The following is a 16,954-nucleotide window of genomic DNA, read 5'->3' as shown; positions in this document are numbered from 1 at the left end:
AAGTGCATCAACCCTTAAAACACCTCACTCATCCAACATGTAAAATATATTTATTTGATTTAATTTGGAATTATTATCTAAGATATGAATTATCAATCAAATCCCATATTTTCTGATAGGCAGAGCAAACTGTTTGATAGCCTTTATCAAAATGTACAACTCACAACCAGATGAAAATTAAGAAAATTTAATAAAAAACAACAAATATTCATGCCTAATCTAAAGACGAGGTTCAACAACCTGAAAACAATTTTGCAAAGGTTACAGACATGGACAGTCGCACAATAAATGAATGAAAGAAGATACCAAACCACAGCTTTGTCTCAAGAACCCAAAAGGCAAAACCAAATGCAGCAGAATAATACAAAAGAACTAGTTTAAGAGTGAAAGCTGCACCCCAAATATGAGGCTGTGGACCTACTCCCTGTGAGAAAACATTTTACCTCCAGCAGGGATATGATTATTTCAATGGCTTTGGTACGGTGTTTATCTCAAACTGATACAGCACACCTCTTCATGTGTTTATTTTACGCTGATACAGCACACCTATTTATGTGTTTATTTCACAATGACGAGTACACCTCTTTATGTGTTTATTTCACACTGTAACAGCACACCTCTTTGTGTATTTATTTCACACTAATACAGCACACCTCTTCATGTATTTATTTCACACTGGCACAGCACACTCTTCATGTGTTTATTTCTCACTGATACAGCACACCTCTTCATGTGTTTGTTTCAGTCTCTCCTGCGTCTCTGATGAAGCTGAAAAAACTGAAAAGTTGAAACTGTTTCAGAGCCATCTGAGTCAGGATTCCCCAGAATCTTTAATAGTCTTGCTGAAGATCCTTCTGTATTGGATAAGTTTATGAAGATGAAGGATTTTCAAGAGTCATCAAAATGATGATTCCCAGAATGCACTGAGAGAGAGAAGGAGGATCCTGAGGCCCTGTACATATTTGAGAAGATGTTGGAGACCTGTGGCAGTGAGAGGTCTCTGAAGATCACACTCCACATCCTGAGGAACATGAAGCAGAAGGATCTCACTGACTCACTGGAGAGAGATGAGCAGCACAGTAAGAGTTCTCTCATTGCTACTGTGTCCATTAGAATGCTCAAATGAGTTTAGCAAACAAATTTAACAGTGAACAATGTTCTGATTCATAGCATTCACACTTTCATAATAGTGTTTTACATAAACAGTCTTGCATATAGAAAACATCACACACAATTTTCAAAACAGGCATTTAAATTTAAATATAGCATCCAGCAGTGATTATGGGGGCAAATGCACAAGATTAAATGCCGCTGAAAAAGATTCAAATCATAGCCTTGGGATCAAAGCCAGTAACTAAACCACTGTCCCATCAGACAGACTGCCCTGAGTTTTATCAAAGATTAAAGAGCACTGAGCATAAAAATTATAAGATGAATAAATTTCTACATAACCCATGAAGACCATATTTACCATAAAGACACATCATATTATGTATCAAGAAACTGAATGTCGAAATAGAAACAAATCCTTTTGTAGCATGCTACTAGAGGTGTGTAGTTAAGACCTGTGTATTTAAATTGTAACTATTCGGGTAACAAGAGGTTATTATGGAGTAACTCCAACTTAGGTACCATGAAACAGCAGTTGACAATATTCTTAATTATTCTTATAATTTTTACATGTGAATATTTTTTTAAATATTGTATTTACACTTATAGGCCATTTCTTCATGATACATAACAAATATAAACCTTGCCTGATAATTTCACAATGTGTCTTCATGATACAGAATGATTTCATATTAACAGGAGAGATGTAACAGGGCTGGCCTTGTTTCACATATAAAAACTGTTGTTCCATGTTACCTACATTGGTGTTACTCAGAAAAAACCTCTGGTTACCAAATTAGGTGCAATTTATCTACACAGGTATAGCTACAACTTAATGTGTAACACTATCAGAGGTGTGCATAACATTGTGAAAACTTTCTGCATAAGTAGTTCTGTTGTCTATTTCTGTTATTTTAAACAATGTTTCTCATATTTCCTCTCCTCAGACGAATCCATAAAAAGCATTCAGCAGGCACTGAAAACTCATCTAAAGAAGAAGGTTGAATGCATATTTGAAGGTTTAGCAAAGCAGGGCCACCCAACCCTCCTCAATGAGATCTATACAGAGCTCTACATCATCAAGGGGGGAAGTAGGGGGATCAATAATGAACACGAGGTCAGACACATTGAAACAACATCCATGAGACAAACCACAACGGAAACTGCAATCCTCTGCAATGACATCTTTAAGCCTTTACCTGGACAAGAGAAACCCAGAACTGTGCTTACAAAGGGCATCGCTGGCATTGGGAAAACAGTCTCTGTGCAGAAGTTCATTCTGGACTGGGCAGAAGGAAAGGCCAATCAGGACATTGATTTCATCTTCACTCTTCCTTTCCGAGATCTGAATCTGAAAAAGGAGAGAGAATTCAGTCTGATGCAACTTCTGCAACACTACTTACCACAACTGAAAGAGATCAAAAGTGTTGAAGGTGATGAAGTCAAAGTTGTGTTCATCTTTGATGGTCTGGATGAGTGTCGACTTCCTCTAGAGTTTCAAAGCAATGAGATCTGCTGTGATATAACAGAGTCATCATCAGTAGATGTGCTGCTGACCAACCTCATTAAGGGGAATCTGTTTCCTTCTGCTCTCCTCTGGATCACCTCCCGACCAGCAGCAGCCAATGAGATTCCTCCTGAGTCTGTCCACCTGGTGACAGAGGTACGAGGGTTCAATGACCCACAGAAGGAGGAGTACTTCAGAAAGAGAATCAGAAATGAGAACCGGGCCAGCAGAATTATCTCACACATAAAGTCATCCAGGAGTCTCTACATCATGTGTCACATACCAGTCTTCTGCTGGATTTCTGCTACCGTTCTGGAGACAATGTTAGGTAAAGAGAGTGGAGATCTGCCCAAAACTCTGACTGAAATGTACACACAGTTCTTGCTCATTCAGACTAATGTGAAGAATCAGAAGTATCATGGCACCGATGAAACAAACCCAAAGAAAGTGTCAGCATCAGATACAGAAATCATCCTGAATCTGGGGCAGCTGGCTTTTCTACAGCTGGAAAAGGGCAATCTGATATTCTATGAAGAGGACCTGAGAGAGCGTGGCATTGATGTCACTGAAGCTTCAGTGTACTCTGGGGTGTGCACAGAGATCTTTAAAGAGGAGTGTGGGTTGGCTCAGGAGAAAGTCTACTGCTTTGTGCATCTGAGCATTCAGGAGTATCTGGCTGCCTTGTTTGTGTTTCATTCATGTGTAAATGAGAACAGAAATGTACTCAGATCAGGAGAGTTTAAACCCCACAGTGACAGAGTGCAGCTGTCTGAGGTACATGAGATTGCAGTGGATCAGGCCTTAAAGAGTAAGAATGGACAACTGGACCTTTTCCTCCGATTCCTGCTTGGCCTCTCTCTGGACTCCATTCAGATTCACTTAGGAGGAATTCTGACACTGATAAGCATGTCATCTGTACCAGACCCACAGACACAGACAGGAAGCAGATCACCTGTACTAGACTCACAGACACAGACAGAGAGCAGGTCAGAAAGCATTGAGAAGACAGTCCAGTACATTAAGAAAATGATCAGGGAGGAATCTTCAGCAGAGAGGACCATCAATTTGTTCCACTGTCTCAATGAACTGAATGACAACTCTCTTGTGGAGGAAACGAATTCCTGAGATCAGGAAAAACTTTCAGATAAACAGCTAGAACCACACCAATGCTCAGCTCTGGCCTTTGTGTTACTGATGTCAGAGGAGATCCTGGATGAGTTTGACTCAAAGACCTACAACACATCAGAGGCAGGACATCAGAGACTGGTACCAGAAATCGGGAACTGCAGGAAGGCCACGTGAGTATTATGTAATTATTAAGTAGATAACTGACAGCATGTTTTCATAAACACTTCATAGTCCAAGTGAAACAGAATACAATAGAAGAGTGCACCTCAGTACAGTGCAGATCTCCGCCAGGCGGTTAGCTTTGCTGATGCAACAATAGATCAATCAATCAATCAATCAGACTTTATTTATATAGCGCCTTTCGTGCAAAATTGCAATACAAGGTGCTTAACAACACAACAAAAATACAACAATACAAATGAAAATAAACAATACAGTGAAAATAAGAAAATGGTAGTAGATTAAAATAAAATAAAATAAAATTATTTTAATCTAAAAGATTTAAAATAAAGATTAAATCAAAATATTAAAATAAAATGAATTAAGAGAATGCTAAGCTAAAAGATGTCTTAAGATTTTTTAAAGGTGTTTACAGATTGTGATGCCTTAGCTTCTCAGGCAGGCTGTTCCAAGGCGAGGACCATAGATACTAAATGCCACCTCCTGTAGGTCTTTGTCCTCACCGGAGAACAACTAAAAGCCAGTGCTAGAGAACCTGAGTGATCTAGAGGAGCATACATTGAAAGCATGTCTGACAAGTATTCAGGCACTAGTCCATTGAGTGATTTGAACACCAACAAGAGGATCTTAAAATCGATTCTAAAACTGACAGGCAACCAGAAGGGACTTCAGGACAGGTGAGATATGTGCCCCATTCTGGTCTTGGTCAGCACACATGCTGCTGCATTCTGAATGGTCTGTAGTTTATATATAGCTTTTTAGATAGACCAGAGAAGAGAGCATTGCAGTAATCAGCCTGCTAGTGATAAAATCATGCATAAGTCTCTCAGTATCTGCCTGGGAGAGAAACATTTGCACTTTAGCAATATTTCTAAGGTGATAAAAGGCTGTTCTAGTGAGATTACTGATGTGAGATTCATAATTCAAATCAGGGTCTAGAAGCACGCCAAGATTTTTACTAAGGGCTTGGCATTTAGTGCCAGGAATTTTAAATTAGTGCATAATTTCTCTCCTGCCCATAATTAAACCTCTGTCTTATCTTTGTTCAATTGCAAGAAATTATGTGACATCCACAGGTTGATATGGTCAATGCATTGAACCAGTTTATAATAGGGCTGATGTCATTGGGTGATAAGAGATGTACAATTGTGTATCATGGCATAGCTATGAAAATGAATCCTGTGTTCTCTGATGACATTTCTCAGTGGGCATGTAGAGACTGAACAACACAGGTCCCAGAATGGAGCCTTGAGAAACCCCACGTTATGTTAGTGTTCAGGAGTGGTCACCAAGGGAGACAAAATAGTCTCTGCCGGACAAATATGTCCTAAACCAATCTAAAACTGAGCCAGAGAGGCCAACACACTTCTGTAGTCTTTTAGTAAGGATGTCATGATCGACTGTGTCAAAGCGCGCTAAGTCTAAAGTACTAATATTGAGAGTTTCTTGTCATCCATGTTCATTCTCAGGTCATTTACAACTTTAACTAGCACTGTCTCAGAGCTGTGGTGTGACGAAAGCCAGATTGAAACTTCAAAAATACAGCTGAAATTTAGGTAATCATTTAGCTATTTAAATACTAATCTCTCAAGAATGTTACTTCAAAAAAAAGTTTGAGATTGGCCTAAAAAGAGGCTACACAATCAATGCAACCAGACAAATACAACATTACAAGTTTAAAGTTTGCCATTGCCACTGCAAAAAAAAAAAAACGTGATTCAGTGAAGTAATGGTAGAGGTGGTGACATGTTAGTTAATTTAATTCATAACCCTGGTTAGACAGAGCTAATGTTGACTTTATAGTCTGTCACTTTCGTTTCAAATCTGACAGGAACAATCTGACAGAAACAATTCAAAGACCAGCATAAAATATCAATTTCAACGTGAAATGCAAAACAAAGGAATTGCCACAGATTCAAACTTTAAACGAATCCCGTTAGTTGGCAGATTATTTTGTTGGCATTTTAATGTTGAAATTAACATTGTACACGCTGGTCTTTCATTCAAACAAAGCGGTTGTTGATCATTCGTCCCTAATAACCGGTTAGGAGGGTGGGGAATTATCAGTCAATGTATTTCAAAGACAATAATCGAATGAATTCAAATAAAATACTTGTCCCCGATCGATTTGAAAAAAAAAATTCCAGAATTCAGGTCCGTGGCCTGCTGTCAGCATGCACAAAAGTATTAGGCTGATCGGCCCAGTAGTATCGAGATTAGCTGGGACAGATACACACACACAGGCAACAAACGCATATCCCCTCCAGGCTCTGCCTGGCGGAGATAATAAAATTTGTCAGGAAAAGTGAGAATTATGATTTATGAATCGCTGTTTTAACAGATTCCTCATTTAGTAAATACAGAATTAGCACCAAATGCAAAAACTCACTTATCCAACATGTAAAATGTATTTTATTAGATTTAATTTACATAGTATCATTAAAGATACCTGTTTTTAAATAAATCATGAATTCTTGATAAGCAAACCAATGTGATGGATCAATAATGGTCAAAGCTTTACACCACAGATTGAAATTAAGAGAGGATATAGTATGTTACAGTATTAAGACAAACACACAATATTCCACTGATTTAAAAACATACAGACAACACTACCTAAACAAAATTAGAAAATAAAATACATAATGAATGAATGAGAATACAGAACCACCGCTTGTCTGTCCCACAGTGACCCAGGATGGTAAAATTAGCGACTAAATAATCAAGACCAGAGATCCAAGACTGTGATTAAAAAGCCCAAAAAGGCACTGCTGGGAAACCGACAAATGACACAAGATCAAAGACTCACTTTCTTACAGGCCAACACTGTATGGTCTTTATTTAACTTTTGTCCTTAACTTGACTTGGACAAGTAAACAAAAATGTTACCCTTTTTCTCATCTACAGGATAAGAAAGGGACATTAGGTCAGGATTACATCTGTAGAGTTCAGTCCAGCAGGACATCTAATTTCAGCTCTTAAGTGCTGCAGTTGGAGTGTGGCAAAGACATTTTCCTCAGAGCATCACAGACCTTAAAATCTCATTTCACTCTTCATCATTGCACATGATTACTGTTACATTGGCCATATAGTATGTTGCACTATTTAATCATGCAATAATGTATAATCTTTGCAGACTGAACAGCTGGACCTCACAGAGAAGTCCTGTGAAATTGGCCTCAGCTCCAGTCATCAAACTCACCCCTGAGAAAATCTGGACCTCAGCTACAATAACCGGGAGATTCAGGAGTGAAGGCTGCTCTGTGCTGGACTGATGAGTCCAAACTGTAATCTACAGAGACTGGGGTGAGTAGTGCTGTGTATTGTGTGACCTTGACTAAACAGAATGAGTGATTATGGCTGTGTAAATGTTTGAATTTTGTTAAGGAGGAAACAGATTTACTCACTGATTTTCAGAACTTGTCACCTAGATGTTTATGTGTGAATGTGGGTTTACATATAAGAGCACTGACTGGGGGGTGCCCAAAGAAAATATGAAATGATCAGCGGTAGACCCTGTACTCTGGAGAAAGACATATTGTCTACTGCTGCCAGGCATTCACCTAATGTTCTCTGAACATACAATCTTTTATCTAAGGAGGTGATCATATTGTTGATCTAGGAATCTTGCAATTCATACACTCAAGCCATGAAGAAGTGATTTCATCTGTAACGCCTGCAGATCGGGTACTGAAACTAAAGCTATCCCTGGGATCAGTTTAATTAAGGGTTACCCCAACTAAATATCTCAGGGGCATTACCTCTCCAATTAATTTTTAAATAACATTAGTATCCATCTGGACACTATCCCAGAGGAGCTGCACATCCGGCAGTGAAACTGTCAGTATGCCCTCTATGTAAACTAGTAATGCTGTCACTCCAAAACCATATTCATGAGGCCAATCTGGTGATTTGTTCTCACAGAGATGCACACCCCAGTCAGCATAAGCCAGCCTCATAATTTTGGTACCCTGTAAGAGAAGGAACACTTTATCAAATGACACACTATGAGAGTCGCTAATTACCAGAAACACAGCTTTAACAGTGTTAATGAGCAATCCTTTTATTTGTAAGATAATTGACACTATACCACAGGAAAAGAAAAAATTACAAAAAAACCTATCAAATTGTATGATGAAGAAAAGGAACACAAATGAATTTGTAATTTTATCATTTAGCCTGAGACGACTCTGTTCCTGGTGACTTAATTAGATTCTCCTTGAATGTATGTTTGAGTTTCCCTTAAATGCCATCCTGAGAACATCTCACTATCTTACTTTTGGCCTTATAAGGTCTGACCTGAACAGAAATGGAACCTGTACCCACCACCATCACCAACAGACCCCCTGCTGCAGAAACAGGGCTGCTGCATGGTAATTATACCCCTGCAAGCACAGGAGAGCTAGCAGCCGTGACAGTACATAAGGCACTGATGTCATAGATTTTTGTTTAGATGTAAGTGGAAGGAGAACACTGTAATAAAATAACTATATTGTTCTTGGCCCTTTTTGCATCGTGGTCTTGTCGTGGAAGGGCTTGCATGGTTTGTGATCCCGGTGCTATGTCATTGGGGTTCTATATGTTCCCCAGTAGGGTCTCCCAAGGCAACAGGTCTGGGGTGAGACTCAACGAACATGATCCAATTGACCCTACTTATGGTAAACAAACAGAACTAAGTTTACCCTGCCGAAATAGGTTACTGGGATCCATCCCTGGGGCAAGGCCTGGGGTGGTGTCTCAGGCAGTGCCTGGTGGCAGGGCAGCCCACATATCTCGGCTGGGCCCAGCCCAAAAGACTCGTGGGACAACTGTGGGCCCACCTCCCGCAAGGTTTAGGGTAGGGTCGGGTGCCATGCCGTCAGACAGGGGACAATAACAGGTAGATCCGTCGTCCATCTTCCCAGACACGGAAACTGATTTTGGCACGTGGAACATTACTTCTCTGGTGGGGAAGGAGGCAAGCTGGTGTGAGGCTGAGAAGTACAAACTAGAAATAGTTGGGCTCACCCACGCACAGGGGTTGGCTCTGAACCCTGGATAGGGGTGGTTTCTCTCCCTACTCAGGAGTTGTTCAAGTGAGAGGCGGGGTGGGCATCAAATCCCGGCTGGTGGCCGCTCAGTTGAAGTTTACTGCAGTGGGCGAGAGGGTCGCCTCAATGACTGCGTGTGGCACAGGAAAACATTGACTGTTATTTGTTCTTATGCACCTAATAGCAGTTCAGGGGTCGCCTTCTTGGAGAAGGTGGGAGGGGTGCTGGAAAAGGCCCCACCTACTGACTCCATTGTCCATGGGAGAATACAATGCCACATTGGCAATGACTGGAAACTTGGAGGCGTGATTGGGAGGAGCGCTCTCTGATTGAACCTGGAGGTATTATGTTATTATACTTGTGTTTAGTCATGGTTTGTCCATACCCACCACCATGTTCGAACACAAGGATGATCATAAGTGTAGATGGTACCAGAGCACCTGGGCCAAAGGTCGCGATCGACTTCGGTCATTTGTTTTGGACAATTGGATGAAGAGAGAGCAGAGCCGCCAATGATCACCGTCTGGTGGTGAGTTGGATCAGATGCGAAGCTGCCAGACAGACCGGGTTGGCCAAAGCGAGGAGGTCTGCTGAATGCCTAGCAGAAGAGTCCGTTGAATGATTTCAACTCTCACCACCGGGGAGCTTTTTGTATCCCGGAGGAGGTTGGGGACATGGGTCTGAATGGACCCTGTTCAAAATCTCTATTGTAGAAGTGGTTGGCAGAGGTTGTTAAGCTGGTTAGTGCATGTCCTGGCCCAACCCAAGAACTGTTGGTGGACTCCAGAAGTGCGGGAGGGCTGTCAAGTTGAAGAAAGAGGCATTCCCGGGTTTAGCACTAGGGAACCACTGATTCAGCAGACAGGTACCAGAAGGTGAAAAAGGCCGAGTTGTGGCAGTGTCGAAGTAAAAGCCGGGATGGGAAGAGTTTGGTGAGGTCTTGGGGAAGGACTTTGGGCGGCCCTGAAGTGGTTCTGGAAAACCATTCAGCACCCCAGGAGGGAAAGCCGTCCAGGCTGTTCTCAGCAGCAATGGTGAAACTCTGTCCTCAACTAGGGATATTGTCGGAGGTGGAAGAACACTTTGAGGACCTCTTGAATTGACAGACATGCCCTTCTTTTTGGAGACTGGGGCTGGGGAGTCAATTCTGTGGCAGAAGTCACTTGGTGGTTGGAGAGCTCCTCAGTGGCAGAGCACCAGGTTGGATGAGATTTGTACAGAAATGTTGATGACTCTGGATATTGGTGGGTGTCTTGGTTGACACGAATCCACAATGTCACGTGGAAGTCAGGGAAAATTGCCTTTGGAGTGGCAGACCGGTGGTCCCCATTTTGAAAGGGGGGCCCGAGGGTGTGTTCCCGTTGTCAAGGAATCACATTCCTCAGTCTCCCTGGGAAAGTCTATGCCAGGTGCTAAAAGGAGGCTTGGCTGATAGTCGAACATCAGATTCAGGAGGAACAATGTATGTTTCTCTAGGCCGAATAGCAGACCAGCTTTTTATCTTCTCACAGATGATTGAGGGGCATGGGAGTTTGCCTATCCAGTCTGCATGTGTTTGTGGATTTGTAGAAAGGGATATGTCCGTGTACCCACGGGTATCTTGTGGGAGGTGCTGTTGAGTCTCTGAAACTCTGTAAAAATCTGTGTTTGAATTTTGGCATTAAGTCAAGCTTGTTCAAAGTGGGTGTGGGCTCTGCCAGGGTGCACTTTGTCTCCTCTCCTTTTCTTGGTATTCATGGACAGGTTTTCAAGGCGCAGCCGAGGTATGGAGTGTGTCCAGTTTGGGTGCATAGGAGTGGCATCTCTGCTAGTTTGCAGATGCGTTGTTTTCTTAGCCTCACTACTGTGACCTTTTATTGCACCCCAGCGGTTTGCAGTAGTGCGATGCAGTCGAAGTGAGGATCAGTACCTCCAAGTCCGGGGACTATAGTTCTCTTCCGGAAAGATGCTTGCCCTTTCAAGTAAGGGAGGAGCAACTGCCCCAAGTGGCAGAGTTCAAGGATCTTGGGGTCTCATTCACAAGTGAGGGAAAAAAGGGATTTGGGGATCAATGGCTGCCTAGGTGCAGCAGCTGCAGTAATGCCGGGGATTGTATCACAGGTGGTGAAGAAGGAACTGAGCCGAAAGGCAAAGCTCTTGGTTTACTAGTCGGTCTTTGCCCCTACTTCACTTTGGTCACAGCTATGGGTAGTGACCAAAGAGTGAGATTGCAATACAAGCACCAAAATGAGGTTTTCTTTAGGTGGCAGGGTTTACTCTCCTTGATAGGGTGAGGAGCGTATCGGGAGTGTTGCAAGAGCAAAGTGGGGAGGCAAAAAGGAACTGCCAAGGTTCCAAGCACCCCCATCTGTGAAACATGGTGGTGGGGGTGTTAGTTTGGCTGCCACAGCAGAAGAATTAATTCTGAAGTGTACAGAAGCATCTTATCTGCTCACATTTAACCAAATGCCTCCAAAATTATTAAGGGCATATCCTACAGAAAGGCACTGACCCCAAACATACCTCTACAGCATTAAAGGAGCTTTTCAAAGCAATAACTGCACCACTCGGTGTTCGGACCCCCCAGTTTATAAATTAAGCACAGGAGACAGCCTAACACAGTCCCATCATAGATCACTAGTGCACACCACAGTAAGACTATTAGATGGTTAGCGCATTTAGGCATAGTTTCTGTCACTGTTACAGCCAAACTGTGAGCAACATTCCAGGCAACAGGAAAACAAAGGCAAACATAAAAAATAACCCAAACAAGGCGTTTTTAGGAAAATTCAGCAGCATTTATTAAACAAACAAAGCAGTGGATTTAGCAGAATGTTACGGATGAACAATAAAAAAAACCCCAAAAATTTAAAGCCATACCCTGGCAGGGAGGAAAAGGGGTTCCACATAACTACCACAATGTGACCCTGGGGCTGTGGACAGCAGGGAGTACCCACAGTTCTGATGGGCAGCTGAACATTGAAAGAACCACCGGTCCCATTCCACACTGAACCAAAAGTACCACTACAAATAATGAGCAACTGAATTAAGATACAGGAACATAAAAAACATAACAAACATTACAAAAGTTGCACGGGCATGTCTGCAGGAAGAGAGAGAGGAGAAGAACATCATCTTTTAAATTGTAAGCTCCATCCACCTGTCGCATGCACCCCTAAAAGGATAAGGGGAAAACACGGAAGGGCAGGAGTGCGTAACAGTCACATTTAGTCACCGTGAAGTGAGCAGCAAAATCAGAGGTATATTTCAATACAGGAATAACTAATAGCACAGTTATTGAGCAGACACAGGGGAACAGCAAAGGCAGCTCAGAAACTATCTATAGTGGTTGAAAATCTATACATGGCCTGAAAATATCCTAGTAAACAGTCAAACCCAAAGCATTAATCCATGGGCCTGACATACGACCAATGGGAACTACTCATGAAAGCACTCAACATGAACATGGGGGTCAGTGTAAGTTGTCTTACCTGAGCCCAGGTGTTTCTTCCTCACCTTCCTTTTGGCAAAATCATCCACCACGTCATTAAAATCCAAGGCTCTGACTGGTCTGATTCAGCTGCCATCAGTGACAGGGATGTGAGGCACTTCTGACTCTTCATTCTCAGTCCATTTTTTACATCCAAAATTTGAAACAACCGTACTTCACAATTTGTAACTAATACAGTGAGAAAGATACACTTTGGGAAAAACTGACTGAAGTCCCAGGTCCAAGACTGTTCTCAGCTTCTTGGGCATGAGGTGTCCCCCGGGGAAAAAAAAGGACCTTGTGAGGGGAGTGAGAATTTGTTTAAAATATCACAATTTCCCAAAACCAACAGTTTTAACAGGTAACACCCTGTTTAATGTTACCCCCTGACTGCAGAACATATGGCATCAACAGTGAAAACTCCTCACTTTTCCAACATGTAAAATAGATTTATTTGATTTGATTTGTTAATTATTATCAAAGATATCAATCATCAATTAAATAGCTAAATTTGTTAATTGGCTGAGCAAAACCCGTTGATTAGCCATTATAGAGGGTATGCATTGATCACTTTCCCACTGGAATACGCCCGCTGGGCAGGACTGAGTGGCAAAACATGCTGCCACATGGCTGCCTTTAGTATAGGAAACTGCAAACCGGAGTAAAACAAACGATATTGCTTAAATTAAAGGCAGTTGGACTCGACAGGATCCTTACAACTTACCAAAGAACCAGTGGTCCATGGACATTCAACAAGAAATCGGAGCTCCTATTTCTTTTTGAATCTTTTGTACAGTCAACGCACAACAGCTCTTTTCCATTTGACATGTGTTTTTGTGTTTGCAGCCATTAAGTTTAACGCTAACGCTATCACTCAATAGTCTTTCTGCCACTCAGTGGGTGTAACCGCAGTGACTTCCCCCTACTGTGACATCATGTGCATACCCCCTATTAAAATGGACAACTACAACCAGATTAAAATAAAGATTTATTAAGTTACAAAAATTGTACTAATATAAAGAAGATTCACCTACCTTTACAATGAATGTTACAGACATGCGAGTTACAGTCGCATAAGAAATGAATGAAAAAAGATGTGAACCATAGCTCATCCTCCCATGTCAATACCAAAAAATCTGCCCAGACAGAAATTCAAAAAACCCAAAAAACAGCAGAGTATTCTAAAAGACCAGGGTGAAATGTAGAATGCCAGACCTAGTTCTCTTCTGTATATTGTTATTGGTTCAGGTCTATCTACAATACAACACATCCTTTGAGGTTATAAGGAAATTAACCCTATCCTGGTGAGCAATATGGTGATATGAAATATGTTCGAGATCTTTTGAGAGAGATGGCTTGGCTATTTTTGAAATGTTTGTGAGCTACTATGTGGAACTTTAAAAGTATGAGGGTATGCCAGTGTGAAGTTTCCCAGGCCTCCCTGTTCACACCCTCACATATGCACACACACATATATCACACACACACACAGATCCCCACTCACGCACAGACATACCCGTCCCACACTCACAGACCCACACATACGCAGACTCACACTACACCCCACACACACACATTCCACACCTCAAATGGGTACCCCCTCCCCAGTTCCTGCTCTTATCTCCAGGCTATGCGCCAACACTTTGAAGTTCCTTGGCTGAGAACAGCCAAATGGGGAGTTCCATGTCCGACAACATGTAATAAACGACTAGAGTTCCTGGTTTTGACATTGTTATGATAGCTCTTAGGTCTATTGTTTTACACAGAAATTGGGGGCAGTATTAAAGAAGTAAGAAGGACAGTCAGCGTACAGTCACCTGAGACAAGTGTTAGTGCAGCTGATAGTCAGATAATACTGTGATGATTGCAGTGTTGCTACTGGGTTGGGTTAACAAACTGAATGAGGCACCCAAAACCTTTTACCTGACATGTAATTACTAATTGTATTCGGGGCGGTCCCGGGGGGGTGGGGGGGGGTTGCCCACCCAGAATAACCTTCCCCAAAAAAAACATCTGAAAACCAATGGGAACTAAAAAAATCACAGTTATAGCTATTTTTAGCGCCCTAGTTTTCTGTAATTTTTCATGGTCATCAAAAAATGTTGTTTCCTATTAGCCATTTAGAAGGTGTGGGTTGTTAGTCATTTCTCCACATTATTCCCAAAACCCACCCTTTTTCGCATTGGGGACAGACATGGTTAAGTGAACTGCAAACCTGTTTGTAGGCATGGCGCTATCAGCAACCCAAATTTAAAAACTTAATACCTTTTTTCTTTCTTGTTTATTCTTTCTCTGACTTGTCATATTAGAGTCTTTATAGTTTCACAGTGAGTTTGCATTTTTCAACTGCGTGTTTAATTTAATTACCACTCACTTGGTGGCAATTGGTTTAGTGATTAGCCAGCACTCCCACTTTTTTTGATACCGTTCCCGGGAAAAAATCCATTTATAATAAATTTTTTAACAGAAAATAACAATTCATTTCAGGGCCAACCCCCAAAGTTAGATGAACGCTGAATTTACTAACCATTCACCGTTTCAGGCTGGATTAACCCATTAAACAGAGAAATTTCCGGGTTGTCTTAGAATCTTTATCCCCGAAAAATGCAGCAGGGCGGGGGCCCGGGCAGGGAAGGAGCGCAACAAACCATTTCTTGGCTAGGAACCGGGTCGATGTCCCCCTCAATTTTTGAAAGAATCAAATTGTCCCCCAACATAACTGACCCCTCTCCCTTAAAGCTTTCATACAATAAATTTACGGGAAAAAAATATGCCCAAAAATTAGGGAAAGGTCTGAACGCCTGTAAACATAACGGAAATATTGATCCCCTCCACAGTAGCAATGGTTTTCCCCCTGGCCAAAAAAATTTTAGCAAAGCACAAATGGGATTGCAGTCAACTAGAGGTGATTGCTCAAGCCAATCATCATGGGCATCCCTTCCCATAACCTTATAAAATAAAAATGGGAATAAGAAATTTTAGGGTAGCGTTCCCATTTTCTTGTGTGAAAGTTCTGAAAAGGAAAAGGGTAGTTTTACCCCCTAGCATCTGTCCAAAAATTTAAAAAACCACAGTTTTCAACATAACAAATCTACATAGGGGTTTCCCCCCCAGGAACTTTACCCAGAACTAGGAACCTTTTTGGGGCCAGTGCTTTCCCCCAGGAACTAGGGGCAAATTTTTTCCGGGGGGTTTTTTTCCCCCAAAAAGTTCCTGCTCGGGGAGTACTAAAGTGGGGGAAACCCTTTGGGGGGAGCTTCACGCTGAACATTTTGATTGGTGAGTACGCAGCATTTTTTTTTTTGTTTTCAGGGCCCTTTTAAAAATTTTCAGCCCCAATTTTTTTCATAAAAACTTAAATCAAACTTTATTTATCGGCAGAACCCATTTTTTTATAGCATGCCAACGCTTGGGGAATTATAAGGTTTTCTCTTCTGTTCTTTCTTGCTTTAATTGTTTTTTTTTTAAATAAAAAACATTGTGGCAGATATTATGCCAAAACATTCAACGGATTAATTGGGGGAATATTTTATTCGTTTTCTTTTTGCCAAAAAGCTAAAACTTTTATACAATTATGTGAGGGATCTAGTTCTGGTTTATTGGTGTAATAAAAACAAATGAAAAAACCCCACTTTTTTTCCCGGTAAAAAAACCCGGTTAATTCTAGTAATTGTCCTTTACTTTTTAGACGCCAAAATTTTCCTGCCATTCTTCAATTCCACAAAAAAACCAGAAACTATGGACTAATTTTGGTGCATGGTTCGATCTGGAGGCACAGCTCCGGGGAGCAGAACTTTGAAGGAAAGCAAAAGGGGGCTGTACCCTACTAATTTAAATTTTCCGAAGTCCAAACGTTCTATTCTTTCATTTTGGATTTGTGATATGGGGTTTGGATGGGAAAGTAATCAAACACAAATTTTTCCGGTATTTTTTTGCTGTTGTTCCAGTTATACATATAAATGTGAATTTCGTCCCGGGTTCAAGGGTGAAGGAATGTTCCCTAAAAACATAATGAATTTTTTGAGAGGATATAAAACATTACAATCTGACATTGGCCTGTTATATCCTATTTGTTAAAAATGGTCCCAAAAATTCTCAAAAGTTTTTTACAAGGTAAAATAAGCCCAAACGGTGCAGAAGAATATTTCAATTCCAGGTGATTAAATCGATTAAAATAAATAAATTCAAAATAACATATATAATCATTTTGGTAACCCCTTGTATATAAGTGGAATAAAAACCCCCCGGGCTGTCCTGGTTATTAGAAAATAATGAGGGTACTTTTGGGGGTAGTATGGGGTTACAGAAGAAATCATAGGACAGATGGCCGGCAATGTTTTTCAGTCAGTGGGCAATTTCCCCCAAACTTCGGCTTGACCGTTGGGGAAGCAGAAAAAACCCTGGGCTGGAAAAAACCTTTGTTCCTTGAAAAGTAGTTCCTGGGACTAAAAGTTCCCCGGGTAATTTTTTGGAAACGGGTAAATGCGTTATATGGCCCCTTTCTGTGTATCGCCGCCATATTGGGCCAAA

The 16,954-nt window shown here is 41.3% G+C and overlaps 1 protein-coding gene across 1 annotated transcript; it reads left to right on the top strand.

Annotated features, from left to right (window-relative positions):
- The first annotated feature begins 906 nt into the window (after window positions 1-906).
- LOC135246902 (protein NLRC3-like) lies at window positions 907-3,742 on the top strand. Its single transcript, XM_064320172.1, has 2 exons — window positions 907-1,079; window positions 2,058-3,742. The coding sequence occupies exons 1-2, from the start codon at window positions 971-973 to the stop codon at window positions 3,740-3,742; spliced, it is 1,794 nt and encodes a 597-aa protein (XP_064176242.1). The 5' UTR covers window positions 907-970.
- Window positions 3,743-16,954: the final 13,212 nt, after the last annotated feature.

This window comes from Anguilla rostrata, unplaced genomic scaffold, assembly GCF_018555375.3.
Source record: "Anguilla rostrata isolate EN2019 unplaced genomic scaffold, ASM1855537v3 scaf0962, whole genome shotgun sequence".
In the NCBI taxonomy this organism is placed as follows: Eukaryota; Metazoa; Chordata; class Actinopteri; order Anguilliformes; family Anguillidae; genus Anguilla; species Anguilla rostrata.
This window is presented reverse-complemented; position numbering and strand designations above follow the sequence as displayed.